This window comes from Poecilia mexicana, unplaced genomic scaffold (assembly GCF_051168715.1).
Source record: "Poecilia mexicana isolate PSO_F unplaced genomic scaffold, ASM5116871v1 scaffold_2, whole genome shotgun sequence".
NCBI lineage: Eukaryota > Metazoa > Chordata > Actinopteri > Cyprinodontiformes > Poeciliidae > Poecilia > Poecilia mexicana.
Genome location: NW_028263371.1, coordinates 30,509,414 through 30,531,945, shown reverse-complemented (window position 1 = coordinate 30,531,945; position 22,532 = coordinate 30,509,414). Strand labels below are relative to the sequence as shown.

Genomic DNA, 22,532 nt, shown 5'->3' with positions numbered 1-22,532 from the left:
TAACTTCACTTCCACACATGCTGGGAAAAACTTTCTGTCTGACTGAAGTTTAAATTTTTTTCTCCACTAATAAAATACATATCTCCAACAATGACATAGGAAAGCAAAAATACCTTTACATTTAAAATCATTTGCTTTGTTGTAGTTGTACATTTTAGCAGCACAAATGCCTAAACAGTGACCAAGTCCCGCCATTTTGGATGTCGAAGTTAAGACACAGGGGCGTACTGTCCCAGTTCTCACATTTTTGCGTGGTTGTGCACTCGAACCTTTACGTGGACTTCGATTGAATGCACACTTCACAGAGGGTGCGCACTGCGCACGTAGGGTGCGCACTGAGCATTGGGACCGGGACGTAGACGAAAATAAGTAGCAATAATTTCCAGTTCTGACTGACACCCTTTTCTCATGCTGTCCATTTTAAATAAATAAATACGCCCATTGTTCATAATTCTGATGGACCTCCCACACTGCTGCCAGTCAAATGGGTCAAACGAAAACTGAGCTTAACCACTGATGTTCCTCGGCCAGCTGAGCTAACAGAAGTAGGTAAAGAAATCTTTAAATTTATTAATTAATAATATTTGATATTTTCCAAATTATGCCATTTTGGAAAATCAACAGTATCAAATTTTTCATCTTACAACTTCGTACTGTAATGCTAAAAGTTGCGAGATAAACTATATTTAATGGTACATCCAGTTTACTTAGGGAAAACAGAATGTACTGTCAATATACAACCCATATTTTTCATAATAAAGGTTGAATAGCTTGTCTGCATTATTAATTAGGCCACCAACAAGACTTTGTATCTTCAGGTTTTTTTCACAAAGGCCAAAAAATTCAGACCAGATCGTCGTCTTCCACATGTTTGCTCTGTTCCCTTCATGGCTTGTGTCAAATTTAAATTTGAAATGGCTCTGGATGAAAACTAAAGCCACCCTTTGATTAAGTCTGTACACTAAACATGACTATGACATCATTCATGCTCCCTATTTGATCATTTTTATTAATCCCGGGCAACACCACAATGTCTTTGTGAGGAAACTGAAGCTTTCATGGCCTGTCTCCACCTATAACTCAAACACATCAGTCAAGTCAGTCACGTTTTTTTTGTTTTTTTTTTAAACAGGAGGATTGGTCTGAATCCCGGCGTACAAACGTGTCGCCATTTCAACGACACAAAGTCGCCTACCGTGGTTAAAAAGCATTCGATTCCGATAGTTTTTTTTTCCCTCGGAATAACGCGCAGTAAATAACGCTCGCTCTCACGACGCTGACATTTATAACACTTCAGATTAAAATCAGCTAACGCAGGCATAAATAACATGAGAAATGTCAAGTATCTCCAAAAGCTCATAAAGTGAATGGGGTGTGGGGGGGTAGGAACTATACATTTGAACGTTTATTGGTGAGTTACGATCCGCCGCCGCTGTGACATTTGAAACTCCTCCGAAGAAGCTCATCTGTTATTAACTTGTCGGCTTATTTGTCGGTTCCTTCTGCTTTCAGCCTCCTCCACCGTGTTCTACCTGCCGTTCCTCCCATAAGCACTTGCTCCACACCAAGTGGTCGCCTCCTAATTATTTTAGAAAAATGTTCACGTTAATAGTCTGGCTGTCATCCTACATCACCAAAATAGCAATGTAATGTCTGGCGGGAAGCATTGTCCTAACTTGCTTGGAAAGGGCAATGGAAGGGGGAGTGAGGGGGGACAAAAAGCATCGGTATGCACCTAGAACAATCTCCACGCCTCTTTTTTCTGCCTCCCATGGGTCCTTTTTGTGAGGGCCACAGCTTTGATTTACAGCCACTATGTAGAGAAGCAACAGCTTTTTGAAAAATATAAACAATTAAGTCTTAAATCAAGTTTTGTCAATGGACAGTTGAGGCAACACAAAGCGGGTTATGTCTGTGGGTTTTCTTAGATTGTCTCACTCGTACACAAGGATGAGTGACATTTGGACAAAATGTACCCACGTTTATCTTTTTAATAGGGGGAGCGGGGGCTTCCAGGACCACCTGGAATCCAAGGTGAGACGGGGATCGGCCTTCCGGGACCAAAGGTAAAATGTTACGGAAAAATCGTTTCACGAGAACATAACCACCAGCCTTTTGTGTCTCACCCTGTCTGAGCACTCCCCTCGCTATCTCGCACTCTGCAGGGGGATGTCGGTTTCCAGGGGCAACCGGGGCCTCCCGGCCCTACGGGGATCGGCGAGCCCGGACCACCGGTGAGTTAGAAAGGAAGACAAAACGTCCTCGTTTCTAACTTGTGTCACTTGTGTATTATAGACGAACAATGTAGACGGATCTGTCGTTCTGCTTCTTACTGTTCCAACCTGCTGCTTCTGTCTGGCTTGTCACTACATGAAATGTGCCTTTTGTTTCACAAAAAAAAAAATAGAATAACCTTTTAACCTCTCTATAGTAACAATTGTTAATGCCCCGAAATGGCTATAAAACCCTGTAGCCACACATGTATTAAAATAATTTTAGAGTTTTCTTGCCTTCCTGCATCATTAACGCAGGAGCAGAGATGATGTCAGGGCAAAAAGGAATGCCTTTGGCATTTTGTGTTAGCACAGTTCGCACTACTAATGGTACACACTCCAATTAGACCAATTAGTGCTGCGTGTTCAATTAATTATTCAAAGGAAGTTTCAATCTTAAAGTTCCCTTTTAACAGGAAGAAACCTCCAGCCGAACCAGAACTTGGCTTGGTACAACTGGCTGTCTCCCACTGCTGACTGGGGTGTTTGAGAAGTCGGAACAAAATGCACAAGGAGAAACAGATGACCTGAGTTACTGCTACTTTTGATGTTCAAGAAAGTAAAAAGTTAATAGCAGAAGACGGAGAACAATCAGTTGACGTCAACATTATCTCAGCTTCCTCCGGGAAGGAATCACAGCCAGACAAGATTAGCGTAGCTTCTGTGGCGAGGAAACCAAAAAGTTAACAACATAATTGGAGAGTAGTAGAAGGAGAAAGTGAGGAAAAGTGGTCAGTTTGTGCTCCAACGGTTTAAGCCTACGGCAGCAGAGATAACTCAAGTCATTCTAGCGATAAACTATTAAACTGAATTCAAATAAAACAGATGAGAACAATTTGATGAATTTGAAACAGAATACCAGTAGCCTACACCTTCCCTGCCAACATCTTCTCTATACGTGAAAATCAACTCAAAACAAGGAATGTTATACTGGGCCACACACTACACTTTAAAAAGGAAAAGATTTCAAAAGAGCTCTTTTTTTTCCCCTCTGGAGGGAATAAGTCATATGCTCTAGCACCACCTAGTGTCTATCTGCGCACTTTGACTTATAGCAAGTATCTTGATGGAAAGTTAATTATAAGTCGGTTTTGTCTCATTTCAAGTGTATAAAGATATTTGCACTCGAAATTAAACCAAAAGTACTTGGTGATACTTTCTTGCTTTGCAGTGAATGCACTCAGCCTTCCTGTTGTTTACTGATTTTGAGTCAGAATTAGTTCCCTCCTCTCCCAAATAGATTTCTTTAAAAGGTCATTTACATGTTTATTTCATTTTTTTCAGGGTCCTCAGGGGCCACAGGGAGTCCAAGGAGAGAGAGGACCGACGGGAGAAGGTATCCCTGGCCCTAAGGTGAGTGGGTGTTCATATTTTTTATTTTTATTTCTTTAAAGCCTAAAGCTCCTGGGAGAGACGGTATTTCCTGAAAGTCTCATGCACTCAAGCCAGCTAAAAGCTTCAGCCTTTCGACCCATTCTCATGCATCCATGTTCGCTTCACCCATCCGCCGTCGCCCTCTGACCTTCGCAGGGAAAAAGAAAAATCTCCTGTCTGGGCTCCAGATTCCGACAGGAAATTGACAACGTGTATGGACAAGAGACATGATAGCACACGACAGTAAATTCCGCGTACGGCGCAGCAGCACGGCTTCCATTACCTCACGCCGTGGCGCGGCCTATCGATCGACCCCAGCAGGAGGAGACGAGAACGTCTCGGTGCGAAGAGGAGAGGATTCAGAAACGGGCGGGGAATAAAAAGGCCAGAACGCCCCCACGGTTCAGCCAGTGACTCAGAGGGAACTTATAGTCTGCTATAGTGTCTGTTTTTCCTCAGTCGTACACAAGCAGAACATCTCCCACATGTGGAAACACATCTTCCTTCATGAGGTTTCTGTTTTCTTAACAAAGATCAGGGGGGATGGTGGTATTTTGTGCTTCCACTGCGCACACACACACACATACGCACAGACAAAAACACGCAAACACACTCCTGGTTTTGATTAATCTGAGTAAAACTCTTTGAAGTTTGGAAAAATATCCACTTGTTCCACATTTCTGCTGACATGTGTTATACAGATAAACTTGACTTAACTTACTTCCATCCCCAAAGTAGCTCACAGAAACCAGCTCAGCACCTTTACACGAATCATAATTTTGCAGAAAACGATTCATGTAAAATAATATTAAATCACATCGAGGCTCTCCGTTGTGACAGAGGCGGACGTTAAACGAAGCTTGAGTAATCTGCAGAAACGTCTTCCAGACACGACACGCGTTACTGCTTTTGTTTTCCTTTTGTTTTGTTTTGTTTTCCTGCAATATTTACCAAGCAACTCTGAAACACGAGGTAGGCTTCAGGTGAAATTCTTACTTCACCCTCACACCGAACTGTCATCTAATTCAGCACCTGGCGCCGTTGCTCTGAAAAGTAACAGTTTCCACCATAAAACCTGGAGAAGGTGTTTCCCCCCCTCCGTTAGATCGCCCTCCAGGGTACTCTCTTTCTTTTCTGTCTTTCTTTTTTCTTTCTTTGCTCTTTTTTATTTTTATTTTTTTGCAACACCACACTTGGCTGTATTCTCACAGATGGCGTTCCCTCTACAGCGGCGTTCCTCACATGACTTGCCCCGACAAGCTCCCAGATTCGCAGCAGTATAACCTTTTTTTTCCCTTTTTTTTTTTACACATCATTAGCGCTTCTGCTTTGAGCTCCGATTGCGGATTTATGACAATAAATGGAAACTTCTGGAAGCCAACATGCAAATGTGGCATCGCTATGCTAATTAATGTACATCTTGTTGTGGCTTCGTTTTGTTGTTCTCCGACTTTGGAAAAACCTTGGAAGATGAGGCAGAGGCTCCTTTTTAAAAGTAAATTCAGTTCTCTCTTTCAGATGGATAGCAGTGTTTGATGGAAGCCATTACTGTTTCCTGTGCTGCATTTGTCTGTGAATCATTCACAAAGTCTTGTTCGTTTTTATTGTTTTTTTTTTTAATTGATCGACCTTTTCTTGAGTTTTTTTTTTTTTTTTTAGATTATCCAATGGTTTTATATCAAATAGAAAAAGTTTTTGGTTACTCCTGGGGAATACTTAGGTATGCAGCCTGGAGGAAGCTGGGAATTGGACCACCGCCCTGTGATTTATGGAAAGCCTCCTGAGCTTGACCTTTGTGTTCTCAGTTTAGCTCAATAACTGTGCAGTAAATCTGCTTCAACGACAGGGATCTGCTTCTGGTTCTGCTAATCAATTTAAAGGGACGGTATCATGTATTTACCAGGCACAAAGCAGCACTTTATAACACAATCTATGTTACATTCAATTGTTATAAAAATGCTAAGTATATATCAAATATGACTTAAAAGAAAGTTTAAGTCTTGAAATTGGGCCTCTGTCTCTTTAAAAACTCCATCTTTTTCTGAAACGCCGCTGTCATGAAGTCATCACAACATCGCTCCTGTATCAACGTTTCTACCAGCGTTGCACTGAGAAGTGGCTTGTATAATAAGCACAATTAGCATTGTTTGCTAATTGCTGCTGGCTAGTCTGAAGGATTTGAGAAGGGGAGTCATGAGGGAGTCCTGCTCTGTGAGGCGGAAGCTTGGAGCTTCGTCCTCGAAGGTGGAGCTAGGTCCAACCAGACTGTGTTTTGAACACCTGAATGGTTGCCATGGGAGATGAAAGGATTTCCCAAACATGTATGAAAGAATCAAGGCAACATCTGGATATGTTTCTGATGAGGGAATAATATTTCAACATGATGTACAGCTAAAAAAAAAAAAATATTTTACATAATTTAAGGACACTTTAACATAATGTGAATCTGAATTGCAAAAGCAAAATAAAAAACTCCATTAATGTTCACCTCTAAAACTCTTATGGCTCTTTGTAAATTGAGAAGAATTGCCTTTTTGTTTTCTACTTTAAAATCACTAATACACAGAACCTGATGGTGCTGACATCATCTGGATCACATCTTGATTGAACCGGACTTCTCCATATTGGAATTTATCGGGCCGAATAAAACGGTATTGACCCGAAGTCCTGTGGGTTTGAATTGGACCCGTTTAGCCGTGTTGCTCGGTGCTTTGAGGTGACTGATAATAGAAATTGTGAACGTCTATATTTCTTTTTCATTTATGGTCTTCTTTGTTTCAGGAATCAGAAACCTTAATCTAAAGCTTTTAACCAGAAATATATCATAAATCCTCTACTTGCCCTCTGCACACGTACAAAACGTAGTTCCATACGATACGCTCTATGTGAATATTACATTACAGAGGTTACTGAAGGTAAGCTTTTATGTGTCTGAGTGTAGCTTTTATGAAAGCAACTATCAAAGACGTTCCCCCCAACCCCCCTTTTTTTTGCTGATATGTGGCATGTGGTCTTGCTTTGCCATTCCTGTGAGCACATCTAATATCTCAAAAAGTCAAAACGCAATAACTTCTCTGTCCGCCTTCACAGGGCGAGCGAGGCATAGAGGGGCCACGGGGGCCCAGAGGACAGCCGGGCCTAGGAATCAAAGGAGACAAGGTAGAGTACAGAGAGGCCATAAATGAGGCGCCGTGCTGAAAAGACTTCACAAAAGCGGAGAACGCGAGAAAGCTAAAGCCCTGTTGTGAAGGAGGCCAAAAGTTGCCAGAGCCACTGATAAATGCACTGAGCTCGGCGTTATATAGGAGGTCACAGTCTACAGGCTATGAATTGAGGTTACAGCTTGAATGGTGTAGGAGGACTGCAGTTTTATGGTTTGGGTTGTTGAATGTGGGAATATTAACACTCTACTGGCACATTCAGTGTGAAGGTAAGGTTTTTATTTGGCGCAATGCGTTGCAGACACTCATCTGTCAGGAGAGCTTACGACTCACAGATGTAGACATGGGTTTGAACTGATTTGCAAACAGGGTTCTAAAGTCATAAGAAATATTTTTTAGCATTTATATGGCATGAAGATATTGGGTGGGGGTTAAGCCGAGCTAGATCTGTATGAAACAAATAAAGTTGGGTACTTTCCGAAAGTTATACATAATGAAAGATTGTAGCTGAAACTGAACGGTGATTCACTGACGATGAGCATGTATGTGGTATCAGTTTTTATTTTTTAAACTTCATTCCTGTAGGGGGATTTTGGCCCTCCAGGGTTTCCAGGGCCCCTGGGCCTTCCAGGTCTAGGCATCCAAGGAGAAAAGGTGTGTGGCTGGTTGTTAAGCAAAGTGCTATGTATGCAACTTCTTTATTAAATTGTTCATTAGGCCTTACGTTAACTGGATTTGATTATTTTCTATGTCGATACCTGTTTTTCTTTTTGCTTAAATTTAAATAAACTCATATCGCATTCGTCTTCAATTTCTTTATATCTTCCTTTCAGGGAACAGAGGGCCCCAGGGGGCCACCTGGAATAAGAGGCCAACCGGGAGAGGGCTTTCCTGGACCCAAGGTTTGTCCTGACCCTAACCCTACACATTATTTTTTGTCAAAAGTGAATTTACTTGTCACATCACAGAATATGTGTTAATCAGGCAGAGCTTGTAACAGAGATAAAGAACCTGTGGACTTTTAGGTTTTCCTTTACTGCATTAGTTGATTTAAAATAAGGAGAAGATTAAAAAATTATTTTCAGTAATAGCTTAATAAAATCTAAGTTAATTGAGTACATTTTAGTCAATAACGCAGACGGTGACTGTACCAGTTTTCAGCATTAAGCAGTATCGTTCTAGGATTGAAACAATGAACTTTATCTCACACAGGGAGACCAAGGGCTGCCAGGAGAAGTGGGGGCTCCAGGAGAAAGAGGAGCTGGTGAGCCCGGTGCCAAGGTGTGTTGCTGTTCTTTTTAATTAAAAACCAACATGAATCAATCATTTAAGGCCTCATTCACACTGGATCAAGACCACTCTATTCTTTTGGATTTGCTCCACCGTTCCTCTGAATCTGAAATGGAACCCTGATTTTGATCTGAAGGCACTCTGAACACCAAATAGTTTTTTTTTTTTTTTTGTCGTTGTTGTTGTTTTTTGCTGTGTTTATGGACATTCTACTACAGTGCTACCAACAAAGGTAGCTGAAATTGATTTGGATATTTCCTACCAATCTACTGGATTGAGACATGAGAGGTTTCTGCTCCCCAACCATCAGTTTCAGCCTTACTGTGAAAGAGGAAGCACCAGTATTTTCATCTTTCTGTAGGGTGAACCAGGATCACCAGGACTGTCAGGTTTGCCTGGACTTCCTGGAGAGGACGGAGCTCCAGGACAAAAGGTAGTTTGATGGATTTCCTCTCGGGTTCTATAAGAAGTGAACGACAAGCTTGTTGAATGTTGGAGTTTGTGGCTTTAGGGCGAACCAGGAGCCGTTGGCCTTAGAGGTCCAGAAGGCACGCCGGGGATTGGCACTCAGGGAGAAAAGGTACACAGTTTAAGTCTTTCTTTCCTTATATTTTTCAATATGATGTCATTTCTTGATGTGCTTGTCAGTGGACGATTGTTGGCTTATGCTACAACGGACATGGCCCCTAGCAACATATTGGACATGAATGTTTTGTCTTTTTATTGCAATCAAAAGGAATTGAATTAAGATCTTTTCCCCCTTTATTCATTGTGTACCTTTTAGCATTTTAATATTCACTTTCTTGTTTTTGTTCCACTCTGGAACCTTTTCTCTGAAATAAAGAAGCCTCGTGCATAAAGTACACAAGTGGTATTGAGGGTTTTCACCAGAAAACCTGGTGGTAGACATGCTAGGGCCGTCCACCAGTGACCCACCATGTTTTTGTGTTAAAAAATGTTAAAAGTTACAAAAATTGGAGGTGGCTGAGCAGGGATCATAATTTGGCCAATGGGCACACTTGGTGCACACCCCCTCACTCAAAGTGCCAATGATTAACCTAGCTTAATCCATTATTGTTGTCAATGTTACTGGCATATACAAAACCTTATTTAAAATAAACAGCAGTTAACCTGGTGGGAAAGGCAAGTAAAGCCTGGTGACCCACCAGGCTTATATTACCCTTTGGGGAAACCCTGGTACTTCTTTTATTATGTCTGACATTTCTTACTAAAGGTTATTTGTTGACCTGTATGTACATTAATAAATGATGAGTATAGGGTTATAGATATCCCATAAACAACCATGTTCCTGACATTGTTGCTCAGGGTGACCAAGGCCAAAGAGGAATAAGAGGGTTGACAGGTCCGCCTGGCATAGCTGGACCCTCTGGACCAAAGGTAGGAAACCTTTGAGCTGTTATTACCTAAAACTGTAGACAGTCTATGACATGATAAAGACTGATATGTTGATTAAAGGTTGGGATTTAATAATGCAGTTGAATGAATCTCTAACCAGGGAGAACCAGGGTCACAGGGACGGCCCGGTTCCGCCGGACCACCGGGACGTTTCATCACCGGACCCAAAGTATGCGCTTTCAGTTTTCACTTTGAAAAAAACAAACTTGCATTTCCTGCATATTTTCAAATTTGTATTTAGGTGATAATTATATCCTAGTTCGTTTTCAGGGAAAGCAATTATCACTTATTTCACAAAGATGTCATTATAGTTCAAGGGAGGAAAATATGAATTATTCCCTGAAGAAAAAAAAATCAAGTTCCTGTAGCGAACAATATAAGGAAAGAACTGTGAAATTATTAAGAAAAATAAAACACAAGAAAACTAGGGTGAGGTTCATGATTCGCAAAAATAGTAATAGATATATTGTGAAAATAAATTCCTGCTTGGTAAGGCTTAGGTTCTAAATATGCAGCACTGAAGTTTTCTAACACACATATGGAATAATGTCAGCGGCTTCTGTTTATTTACAACCATAATTAAGCCTTACACTTAAAATACTTTAATCAACAAACTCACTAAGCTAGTCACACCCAACTAAACACCAGCATATGTCAGAATTAAACATGAAATAACTTGTAGAATGATACATAGTAATAACACAGTCAAGTATGAGTGTGGATGCTCAACGCTGCAGTAGGTGTCCTTTACAAAAATTTATTTTTTGACATATGATCATCATCTAGGCATTTGGCAAACGGAAGCAAATTTGTTCTACAGCAAGAAAGGTTTAGTTTGATTTGTTTTAAGACTTTTACCTTAGGTTGATGAGTGTTTTCATTCCAGTTCACTTGAAATACTCCAGAGTGACCACAAGGGGGAGCGAGTGAAGCTTTAGGACTGTGGACACCCCACTCCATCCCTTAAAATCACCAATGGATGTTCTGAGTTATAGAAAAAAGCTTATTCTACATAGAGATAAGCCCTTAGTTGACATGGTTACTCATCATACTAACTTTTTTTTTTTAAAGATCTTTTTTTTGACTCTAGTGGCCTTTATTTGATAGTTAATTGACAGGAAAGTGGGTAGTGAGAGAAGGGGAAAGACATGCAGCAAAGGTCGCCAAGGCCGGGAATCGAACCTGCGACAGCTGTGTCGAGGACTTAGGCCTCCTTATGTGGGTTGTGCTTAACCAATGCGCTACCACAGCACACCCATCATACTAACTTCTAATATAAAACTGTAACAACTCTATACGTAACAGTAACTACTGTTAGGTCCATTTACATTCTTCCTTTTTCTTCACGACTTTAGATTCATTTCCTTTATTTATTTCCTTTATTTATTTCAAACATATTCACAATTCAAATGCCACGATATATATTTGATAGCTATTTGTTTGAAAAGGAGGTAGGCAGAAAATGAAGCTTATATAATCCCACTACATGTCTTTTACACGTCTGACTTTCCAAATTTTTCTGTATTTAAAGAAAAAAAAACAACAATGTTAACAATTCTTTCACAATAATGAAAGACAAGAAATTTGGAATGAAAGACAAGAAATTTGGACCTAGTTAAAACAGCTGAGAATGTGTAGTGTGTGTATCTTTGCCAACTTAATCTGAAAAGTTTATGTCTTAAAACGTCGTAGGGCGATCCTGGACCAGGTGGACCTCCTGGTCCAATCGGCGAGACTGGCTTTGGACTGCCTGGCCCAAAGGTAATACATTTGTTCTTTTTGGTGCTTAAAACTGAACTACAATGGAAATAATCATTAAAAAAAAAAACTATAGGCTTGGATAAACAAATACGTCATGCCTCAACAGTATGTATTTGGGAAATCAATTATGAGAATGGGAAGCCGATTGGACTCCACAGGAAGAAGTTCAACATTTTGTTCTAACCTGTTGCATTAAATATTATCCTTTGTATGACAATTTGAAGTTCTTGTTCTGTTTTAGGGCGATCGAGGTGACCCGGGCCCCGCAGGTCCATTTGGCCCCAAGGGAGACGGCTACCCTGGCCCCATGGTGAACAAACCAAATCAAACACAACATTTTCTATCCATCGGCTTATAATTCTCCACATAAAGAACCATTCATCACACATTAAACCCAGTTTTATACGGCCTCTCTAGTGTTTCACACTTTATGTTCATCGGACATAATAGTGTCCATCCATCTGTTAGACGTTTATTACCCAAAAGTTTCAGAAGATGTTTCGCACAACCTGCAGCTAACACTCAGAACAGAGACAAAGAGGCGAAATTTATAGTCAGGCAAATCCTCATCTAGAAAAAAATAAAATAAAATTCCCCCCCAAAACCTAGATAATAGTTGAGATCTGATATTTTACTGAGTGTTTTGTAGAAATCTAGATTTGACATTATTGGTAGAAGTGTAAACAAGATGAGAATGGGATAGAAAAGCTGGATAACATTCTGTTGATTGGTTGTTTAGGGTCCTCCTGGTCTGCCGGGGCTTCCTGGAGAACCGGGGCCAGAGGGCGTGGGCATCCCGGGACCAAAGGTGAGAAAATGTCAGAATCATAGAGAAACCAACAACCTTCCTTTATAACCCTAAAGCCCCCAAAAAACTTTTGGAGCCATTAAAATTGAGGATTCCTCCAGGAAATCTTTATTGTGGCCAGTTTCCAGTCTCTGGTCAGCCAATTCCATTTTCTCTTTAAGAACTGTCTGGTTTCCAAATGTCTAAATGTTTGGTCCTGCAGGTGTCTACTAAGTTTGTCTCCAAATTAATTCATTTGTTTACAAATCTAACAAACATCCTGTGGCAGAGGGATTTCTTTTGTACTCAAAGTTGTGAATGAAACAACTAAGGCAGGAAATAGGGAAGGACCAAAGAGACCAGCACTGGCCTAAATGCTGTTGTCTGTTTTAAAAATCCTGTTATGGTGCATTCACTGATCAGGAAAACATTGGACTTTTGAGTTTATGTCCAGGGCGAGTATGGTGGCCAGCCAATGTTGCGCTGCATCTCCACTTTTTAGTGGATATGAATAAAATTCCCACTTTTAGAAAGATTCTTTGATTAAAAAAATTGAGCTAATTTAGAGCAAAAGAATGATGGTAAACTCTGGTTCATTATAATTAAACATAAAAATGTATAATTTTACTCTCCCTGCTTTTGCTTTTTGTTCTGTCTTTTTTGAAGGTGTGTTTTATGAGCAGGTTCATGCAGGTTCTGTGATGCCAAAAATCTCCCTAAAATGACATAACACACATAATACTGCAATATTTGAGTCACAAAATGTTGGTGAATCTGTATTACAGTTTAATAAACAGATTAAATGTTTTCCTCTGTACTTGCGTTTTCCTGCTGAGCGTCTTGTGTGCTTCACAACTTTTTCAGGGTGACAGTGGATTCCGAGGTCTGCCAGGTTTACCCGGACCCCCAGGGGAAGGCATCCAGGGACCTCCGGTAGATTCACAGCCATTTTGAAATCTTTGTTTTCATCTAACCGTTGGGTTTCCATTTTTAACTTTCTCCTAACCTTCGAAATTACAAAGTTTGAATTTAAATCCTGCAACCATGACTTGAAAGCAGGATTTTAGGGTTTGGCATTCTCTGCGTTTCAACCATGAACCTCAAAATATCTGACTGGCCAACAAAAAAAACAAACAAAAAAAAAACATAAATGTGAAGTTAAATTATACAGTGATTTTAAATTTCAAATACAAATTTGAAAAGCTGTGTGTGAGGTTTTAATTTGGCAGTTTTGTTTCCTCTCTTTGTTTCAAACAAGTAAAAAGAAAATAAGAAAAACAAAATAAAACACAGAAAGCAGAGAACAAGATACAAACATAGATACAATATGTAAAGAACATATTGGATAAAAGGGAAACTATCACCTTGAGCCTGTGCAAAAAGCCCCATCTTATTCACTTTGTGCATCGTATTCATTAAGGAGCAACACCGCTTCATCACACGTGCAAACGTATCGGCCGCCTGTTCATTTGTTCAGCGTATTTTATATAATCACCCCCAACAGCACTACCATGAGAGCAGGGTGTGAATCTCTACAGACACATGTGTGATGAGGAACACTTGTCCTAACAGGCATTGATTGAACAACACCCCGTCTGTCCTCACAGATCCCACCCTTGTCCCCTGTGGGCTCCAGACCGGTGCCTCCGCAGGCCACAGTGCTTCCACACTCATTTGCAGTGGGCAAGATTTAATTAGGGACTCGGATAAAGTTACCCAAAGGCGGAACAAAGTGTGGAAGCACATCACAATGACAGATGTCAGGCATGGTTCACGCTGACTAAATGAGGTTAGACGCGAGTTACGCTGGGAAAGATGGGTTTTTATTTTAAGCTAACTTTAATAGCTATATCTGAGATTCAGATCCAAGTGCTGAAATTTCCTTGGAGTTCCCCTAAAGGAAGTTATGGATTGACAAGACAGAAGTAGATTTCTTTGAAAGGTGTGTCTCCTGTGCCATAACACTAATAAAGTACTTGAGAAAAAGGACATCCAGCTAATAGTCAAACACGGTGGTGTTTTATTGATTCCAAAGGGGAAATTGCATATTGTAATAGTCTGGGGTTGCTTTGTACGGTGGCCCAGATGTCTCATGTCAAACACAATTGCTGCAACACGCATAGTAAATCCACAAAGGGAATACAAACTCCACAACAGAAATGTGTTTGTGTGCTGTAGCTTTGGTATTTGCATTTGGGCCACCATAGTTTTGCTACTTCATGACCTGAGAGTCTTCCTGTAAGTGATGGAACCATGAATTCTGCTTTGTAGCAGAAAGTCCTGCAGGAGAATGGCTGTTGGTGACCATAACCTCAAACACATTTGGGTTATGCAGCTGGACAATGGCCTGTATGGCCCCCAGAGGACCCCAAACGCTTCACTCTGCATTCAGTCATTCGCCCATTCTTGGATTATGCAAAGACCAAAATATGTCTACATTAACTTAGAAGACTCATTGCCTGCTATTGTTTTTGCCACCTGGGATATCACAACCAGTTATTATATTCAGGAAATTACTTTTTCACATAAGGCCAACCGGCAACCCTATAATCCCCTGAAATCCCACCCATCTTCACCTTTTCTAAAGACGATTTTGGGATTAACGACAGGAAATCAACCAAAACTGTTTTTATTTTATTCAAATAATCTTTGTTTTTGTCTTCTTTGTTGCAAACTTTATAAAGAGTTTCTGAACCAATAAAGTTATACTTTCACAGACTATAAATGTGCATATTTTAGTGATATGGTACAGCAGTAGTAGCAGGATGTGATGTTTTTCCAGGGTAACCCTGGGCGACCAGGTCCACCTGGCCCAACAGGGCCACAGGGACTAGGACTTCAAGGCCCCAAGGTAGGCTGTCATTATGAATTGACTCTAAGAGATATTTTTATGTATTTCATCTAGGTGTTAAATATGACCTTGTGACTTACTGTTTTAACATTGTTTGTGCTTCAGGGCGAACAGGGGGCCCAGGGTGTGACAGGACCCAGAGGTGTACCTGGAGAGGGCTTTCCAGGAGCCAAAGTCAGTCAATATGTTGCCCTAAACCTTTCACGGGATAATCTGGGGGCCACCTGTAAAGGCTCATTGCAACTGTTTTGTTTTGATTCATGCGTCAGGGTGACCGGGGCTCGTCAGGAGAGAGGGGGCTTAAAGGATTCAAGGGAGAAATGGGAGATTCGGGAATCCCGGGGCAACCTGTGAGTGATGTTTTGATTTTTTCTATTACATTGAGCCTGAAAGAAATGTGTTTGAGCACTTGATTGTGTTCTGGTTATGATGTAGAAAGAAGGCTTCCTCCTATTTAAGATAGTATTTATCTGGTAGGTTAACCTTGGTGCTCTCAGCACTTTGACAGTTTTCTTCCTGATTGAGCTCAATGCATCCTTATCTTAGGGTCTTCCGGGCATAAAAGGGGAAGCAGGCCTCACTGTGAGTCCCACTCCTTCCTATTGTTTCTCATCAGTTATTTACCACGGCCACTTATGAGCTCATGTTCTGACCATGTATTAATTTCAGAGAGAGGACATCATTCGAATGATCAAAGAGATCTGTGGTAAAGTATCTTCTGATCTTTCGCTAGTTGTACGTATTGCATTAGCAGCGAAAACGTAACGGGAGAGGGTTTGGCTTCTGTCTGGCCTTATCTGCAGACGGCTAGGTCAGATTTCACCCACTAAACCTTGTCAAAGTGACATTTCAGCCATGATCTCATTCTAGGATGTGGGATCAAGTGCAAGGAGAGGCCCATGGAGTTGGTGTTTGTCATCGACAGCTCAGAGAGCGTGGGGCCCGATAACTTTGAGATCATCAAGCGTTTTGTGACCACCCTGGTGGATCGGGTCACGGTAGGCCGCAACGCCACAAGGATCGGTTTGATATTGTACAGCTTGGAGGTCAAATTGGTGTTCAACTTGGCCCGCTACAACACCAAAGAGGACATCAAGGAGGCCATCAGGAACATCCCGTACATGGGTGAGGGCACCTACACCGGCACAGCCATCCGGAGAGCCACACAGGAGGCCTTCTATAGCTCCCGCATCGGCGTCAGCAAGGTGGCCATTGTGATTACCGACGGGCAGACGGACAAACGGGAGCCGGTCAAGCTGGACATAGCCGTGCGGGAAGCCCACGCTGCCAACATCGAGATGTTCGCCCTGGGGATTGTGAACACGTCGGATCCAACGCAGGCCGACTTCCTGAAAGAGCTGAACCTGATTGCGTCGGACCCGGACAGCGAGCATATGTTCCTGATCGATGACTTCAACACTTTGCCAGGTGATTTTCCTTTTTTTTTTTTTACAAAGAAATATTTAAATATTGCGATGGAGTCTTAGAGCCACACTAAGAAAAAAACAATAACTAAAAAACAGAATATATGTTTCTTTAGTTATTGCAAAGGCATTATATTATCCTAATAAAATCTAAATTTTATTCTCATCATTTTATGATTTTATTCTCGAAATTTGTTTTTATTTTCTTATCTTATCTCTAATACTATATTTGTGAAGTCTTCAACTAATATTTGAACTGCCAGATTTTCCACCTGAGCAGTGGAACTCCTCCAGACCTACCATGGCCCTCTTTGCTGCTTTTCTGTTTTGTGTTTCTTTGTACCTACCGTGCCACTTAAACTATCACAATCCTCTTCCAGGCTTTTCAAAACCATTTAGTGTTTTAATTACATTCGTGATACAACACGATCAGGCTCTCCTGAGAATCAGATTTCTCCGAAGTGACGGGCTCCACCATGCAGTGCTTCTGCTCTCACTCCACTCCTGTCCCTGCTGCTTCTGCAGCTGTCTTCCTTTTGTGTCTCATCTCAATGTCACACTCCATATTAGCGCACAGCTTATTACCCCATACATTTTTATTTGGTTTCTGATTTGTGACTTCCTCCAGAGGAGGATTATTCAAAGACCAAAATAAAAACCCAAGTAGTTATACTTTTATATCCGTGCTCTTATTTTGAAGTGGGTAAACACTGTTTACACAGCAGTTTCTTTATGTTCTTTTTTTGTAGCTTAATTCCAAACAAGAAACGTACAGTAACATAATAAAACAAGATATAAACATAAATACAATATCTAGAGGCATTACAGCACATGTAAAATATAATATTTATTATGTGCTCAAGGGTTGCAGCGTTTCAAGGGCAGATATTATATGAACTGAAGTTAGCACTTTAGCATTAGCTTCTGTCAATTACCATGTTGGTAAGGTCCATTAGCGTTAGTGGAACTAATATTTATTCTTAGTGCTTTAGGGTTAGCTCAACTATCTTTTTATCTTTGTGCCAATAGTGTTGCAACTGTTGTGCTTGGTGATCAAACTAATGAATGTAAGCAATGCTAGCTAAAAACCCTGGAATTTCAATGCATTTTCTGCTAACATTGACATGCTTACTTACAAAAACAAAGTGAGAGAAGTGCAAATAAAATGCTATCTCTGTCTTTTATGGGTTTTGTTATTTTATACGATTTTGATAAAGTTTAGAATTAAGTAATCTAGTTAATCCTAAAGCTAAAAGTGTAAAAAAAAATTGCTTTACTTTGTACAGACTTGAGTGTCAAAACAGTAGCGATAGAAGTCGTCCTACATGATTTGCTGGATGAACTGTCCTGTTGTGGCTCAGTGAAGGGATCAAGCCTTCAGTTGGCTCTGCTGTCCACCGTTGGCAGCGGTGAACGACGGAGGCTGTGTTTGTGGAAGCATGAATGTAGCCAGAGAGCAATGTTTTATGCTAAGGCTAACACAAACCCAAACCATCCTCCTCCCCAGATGGTCACCCGCCAAGAGCTTTAGGCTATTTTATATTTACGGTATTATTCTTTGATGGCTCTGTAACTTTTTCCCAGCCAGCTGGCTGGTGTTCTAGTAACAAGTGGGGGAGGGGTGGAGCTGCGTGCCTTGATTTCCTTGCAGCAGCAAATAATTTCAGTCGTTTTGGCACTTTCTCTGGGCACGACGGACATTACTGTGGCTTTGAAAGTGAAATTTTTTTATACGAAATACTGCTAACCAGCTAATGTTTGAGCATAAAACTAATAAAAATATTATTCAGCTCATTTTTTTTGTTTGCTCCAGGATATGTGAATTTATTAATTTTATTTATGTCATATTGAATACATGAATACATCACGTAAACATGCCAGATTTTCCTCTGCAGTCCTTAGCAGATTGATGGAAGAGATTTAAAAAATCAGGACAATAAAGCATAAAAAGAAGTAGTAAAAAATATTTACCTATCATTTGAAACAGCAACGCTGCAAGATGCTGCTTATATTGTGTATTGATAATTATTTACAGATTTCTTTTCTACAACAATTTCAGTACTTTGTTTTGTTAAAATATTGTCTATTTAGTGTATCATTGAAGTGAAGAAAATGATACAAAAATAAATCCTTCCAGTTTTAATTTTAAAAAGATGTGGCCCTTCAGTCTTCTCAAATTGGCATTTTTTTGTCAGAATGGCAAAAAATTTGGACACAACTGACTAAAGTGATGTTTCTGAATATTTCCTATTATTTCTTATATTATATTCTTGATTATAATGTATTCCAAGAATTTGAAGCCCAAACAGAAAACGACAAACAGCCTGAAAGAACTTTTCCTGAACAGTATTTTACTGATAAATGATCGTGTCTTTCCAACTCAAAAAGTCATGCTTATGTAACATTCCACAGTGACGATATGAATTCGCCGAAGCTCATCTGACAGACTTGGAAGCGCTCCTTCATCATCCTCTTCTCCGTGTGTTTTGCTTCTTCAGCTCTCGAGTCCAAGCTGGTCAGTCAGTTCTGTGAGGACGAAAATGGGGCCCTGATATACAACCGGATAACAAACGGCTACAACGGAAACAACGGCTACAACGGCAACAGGATCACTGGGAGCTACGCCACCAGTGGCTATGGTTACAGGCCCGTAACTCAGCAGGACCATCTCAGCGGCCAGCAGGCTGGTGTTGGCACCCACAGCCATGGCAGTAAAGGATCCAGCACTGTTCATGTACGGAACTCAGTGTAATAAACAAACACGGATATTATTAAAGCTCTATAAACTCTGTGATCTGTTTTTTTTCTTTCTTTGTGCTCAGGGTGGAGGAGGGCAGCGTGTAACCACGGTGATAACCTCCTCAGGAAGAGAACGCGGGGACACGTTTAACCGCGGCACCTCCGACTACAAGACTCCGCCTCCTGCCACAGGGGGCTCATCTTCCTCATCTTCATCTTCTACAAACATAAGCATATCAACCTCAGGCGTTTCTGTGCCGTACGTTCCCCCGCCGAAGCCAGCTCTGCCCAAAGGTACAAAGACTCCCTTAAGCTCAGAATTTTGAATTTCCTTTCTGAAATCTGACTTCAAACTCAGAATTAGGGAGTACATTTCCACCAAAAAATCTTTTAGACTAATCTCAGAAATTTTCTAGGGAAAAAAATGGAAATTTCTGAACTCAGAAAATCAAAAAAAAGTCCAAAGTTAGAAACTTTCATATCTTTTTTCAATATTTCTGAGGTTAATCTCAAAAGTTTAGTGAATTCTAGCAAATTTTTTATCTTTTCAAACTGAGAAATTTTCTTGTTTTTTCCAGAAAATTTCTGAGATTGGTTGCAGAAATTCACTCCTTTTTCTATCTAGAGAATTCTGACATTTTACTAAGACAAAGTGATTTTATTTTTTCAGTGACCCTAATTCTGTTCTTTACAAGAAACACACAAAAGTTTTACTTTTTTTAATTTTTTTTAATACACCAATTTTTCAGTCTTTACTGGGCAGACCTGAAGTGAAATGTAGAATTCCCTCCATGCAGCCACAGCTGAGATAATCGCATGCAAAGCGAAGCAGCAACAACTGCTAATAACACAACGTTAAAACCCTCCACCTCTGACAGTTAGTCAGAATCATTACGGGGGGACGCCGGACCTCCTGCGGTGCGGCGACATGATTAGAATCTCCTGTAAAGCAGCGGGCTGGTGTGTGTTTTAGTGAGCCGGTGGCAGAAAGGACACAGCTTCGCTTGATGTATCCTTCATGCTGCGCGTGCAGCGAAGCGAGGAACAGCGAGGCCAATTATTTTTGAAGTACTGCGGCTATTATTGTGGAACCAGCTCCTTCCTGAAGAACCGGAGCGGAAATGGTCACTCTGGGGGTGGATTTCTACCGCAGCCATCTCTTTTTTTCTCTCTCTCTCTCTCTCTTTTTTTTTTCCACGTGTGTACATGTGTGTGTGTTTTACCTCTTATTGCGTGACGTTTTCCCACAGAGACCATACCCCTGGACCCTCGCTGTGAGCTGGTTCTGGACCAGGGAACATGTCGAGAATATAACATCCGCTGGTACTATGACAAGCAGGCCAACGCTTGCGCCCAGTTCTGGTACGGAGGCTGCGGCGGCAACGGGAACCGCTTCGACACTGAGGATGAGTGTAAGAGAACATGTGTGGTCTCCAGAGTCGCAGGTGCTCCTCCTTTTATGTTCTTATTTTTGTTAAAATGTTACCTCAGATTTCAAGTTTTGAGCTGTTAACTTTCCTGCATGTTGTGTTTTCTTCAGGAGGCTGAGCGAAGGCATCTTCTTCTTCTTCAATTTTCCACCAGATTGCAGAAAGTTGGGTCAAACTTTCTCAGGCAAAACCCACACACACCAGTTTTGTGTGTGTGTGTGTGTGTGTGTGTGTGTGTGATATTTTACAACTTATCACAAAAATAATTTTGTAAAAAAAAAAAAGTGTTATAGACATTTTCATGTTTTTTTTTAAATGTTTTCTTGATGATCATTTCTACTCAGGTGTACAGACAAGCTCTCACCTACACTTCATTACGTTTTTTCCCCCCTCATACTCAGTGAGTGCTGTGAAGATAGTGGAAAAAAACCAAACTGTTTGCACAACGTGGACAATCATAGCTCTGCAACTTAACAAGCAGCATCAGTGAATCAGTACGGTGTAAAGTCAAGCTATCTGTAAGTACTTCTATTTAAGTTCTCACAGTCAGAGGCAGTAGGTGAGGTTTGCATTTTCAGTCTTTTAAGCCACATTACGCTGATTCACATATCACTAAGATCTAGAAAAAAACACTTTAGTACACATTTGAATGCTGTTTTTTTTTTTTTTCTTTTTTTTGGGGGGGGTGGTGTTAATTTTAAAAAACTAAAACTTGGTGTGCAAATTTGCTAAAATTTTGGATCCTCTTTCACCCTATGTAAGTATACATATAAATTCAATCCACATTAATGTTTGAATGTATGCCCTTTAGCAAGTTACACAGGAACCATTTGTTTTGTCCACACAAAACCGAATGCAGAACTTAAATTAAAACATGTATTAAAGAGGCAGTATTATGTAAAATCAACTTTTTGCAGCTTTACACGATGCTAGGATGTTATTCCCTTATCAAAAACACACCTGGAGTGATGCTTTGATTCTTTCATGCGTGTTTGAGAGAGCCTGTAGTCTCCCATGGCAACTGTTCAGCTGTATAAAACACCCGGTTGGACGTAGCTCCTCCTTCGAGACTCAAATTCTGAGCTTCTGCATTACAGAGTAAAATATTTTACATTCATCTAGTTCATAACTTTAACTAAAAAAATAATAATCTAAAGCAAAATCTTTTAAAACTCATGGCAAACTAAAAGAACATGAGACGGTTGAAGACTTTTTCACTGACATTCAAACATTATAAATAACTTTCTCTTTGTGAAATAATTGTGTACAATTGTTTGTTTTTGATAATATAAAATGTGACATTTTTAGTTTTTCTTCATCCTTTCTTCCACTTGAGGTAAAGGGTTAAACTGACGCACATATCGCCCTCTACTGGGCAACATGTGCTCATGCCTCTGAATTTGAAGCTTCAAGTTCAGTAGTAGGCTGTGTTGTTTTTGTAATACCCAGATGTACTGAACGCAGAAATGCATACTTTACTGTACTGTGTAATGTTTGGTTACAAGTGTCAACCACTGAAATAAATCAGATATTAATTACAATATGTGAAATGCTCATTAATGATTAATATTTCAGGTGGCGGAATGAATTTTGTGATTAAAATTCATATTAATATAACATCCACCCTTCCTGCAACAATGGCCTTTACATTTAAAATAATGAGAATTTAGTTTTTTCACTTAAATATGCAATGAAATAATTTAGATCAAAGCACATTCATGTGTTACAATGGCCTAGTCAAAGTCCTGATTGAAATTCAATTAAAGATCTACGTTTAATCTGACGGAGCTGGAGCCAATAAACTGAAAACCATCTAATTCCTTCCACGTTACAAATTAAAATGTACAACTTTCTGTCATACAAAATCCCTGTTAAACACATGGAAACTGTGTGAATACTTTTTCAAATCAGTGTAAAGTGCAACACAATCTAATTTTTCCTAAATATCACTGTAGCTTTAAGGAAGCAGCAGAGCTCTCTTACGCACATCAGCTCTCTCCCCTTCTGCTTAAATTACATTTTAGCG

At 40.3% G+C, this 22,532-nt stretch overlaps 1 protein-coding gene across 1 annotated transcript in view; it reads left to right on the top strand.

Annotated features, from left to right (window-relative positions):
• LOC106930317 (uncharacterized) overlaps nucleotides 1-22,047 on the top strand; it is a 33,019-nt gene extending 10,972 nt beyond the window's left edge. Inside the window, exons 12-36 of the mRNA XM_015007775.2 lie at nucleotides 1,998-2,066; nucleotides 2,166-2,234; nucleotides 3,558-3,626; nucleotides 6,738-6,806; nucleotides 7,394-7,462; nucleotides 7,642-7,710; nucleotides 8,021-8,089; nucleotides 8,460-8,531; nucleotides 8,610-8,678; nucleotides 9,425-9,496; nucleotides 9,615-9,683; nucleotides 11,207-11,275; nucleotides 11,517-11,585; nucleotides 12,015-12,083; nucleotides 12,927-12,995; nucleotides 14,845-14,913; nucleotides 15,019-15,087; nucleotides 15,183-15,263; nucleotides 15,460-15,495; nucleotides 15,583-15,619; nucleotides 15,784-16,341; nucleotides 18,836-19,071; nucleotides 19,160-19,370; nucleotides 20,327-20,521; nucleotides 20,617-22,047. Coding sequence (XP_014863261.2) covers nucleotides 1,998-2,066; nucleotides 2,166-2,234; nucleotides 3,558-3,626; nucleotides 6,738-6,806; nucleotides 7,394-7,462; nucleotides 7,642-7,710; nucleotides 8,021-8,089; nucleotides 8,460-8,531; nucleotides 8,610-8,678; nucleotides 9,425-9,496; nucleotides 9,615-9,683; nucleotides 11,207-11,275; nucleotides 11,517-11,585; nucleotides 12,015-12,083; nucleotides 12,927-12,995; nucleotides 14,845-14,913; nucleotides 15,019-15,087; nucleotides 15,183-15,263; nucleotides 15,460-15,495; nucleotides 15,583-15,619; nucleotides 15,784-16,341; nucleotides 18,836-19,071; nucleotides 19,160-19,370; nucleotides 20,327-20,521; nucleotides 20,617-20,624 — 2,541 coding nt within the window. The 3' untranslated portion in view covers nucleotides 20,625-22,047. The remainder of the gene's footprint in view (nucleotides 1-1,997; nucleotides 2,067-2,165; nucleotides 2,235-3,557; nucleotides 3,627-6,737; nucleotides 6,807-7,393; nucleotides 7,463-7,641; nucleotides 7,711-8,020; nucleotides 8,090-8,459; nucleotides 8,532-8,609; nucleotides 8,679-9,424; nucleotides 9,497-9,614; nucleotides 9,684-11,206; nucleotides 11,276-11,516; nucleotides 11,586-12,014; nucleotides 12,084-12,926; nucleotides 12,996-14,844; nucleotides 14,914-15,018; nucleotides 15,088-15,182; nucleotides 15,264-15,459; nucleotides 15,496-15,582; nucleotides 15,620-15,783; nucleotides 16,342-18,835; nucleotides 19,072-19,159; nucleotides 19,371-20,326; nucleotides 20,522-20,616) is intronic.
• Nucleotides 22,048-22,532: the final 485 nt, after the last annotated feature.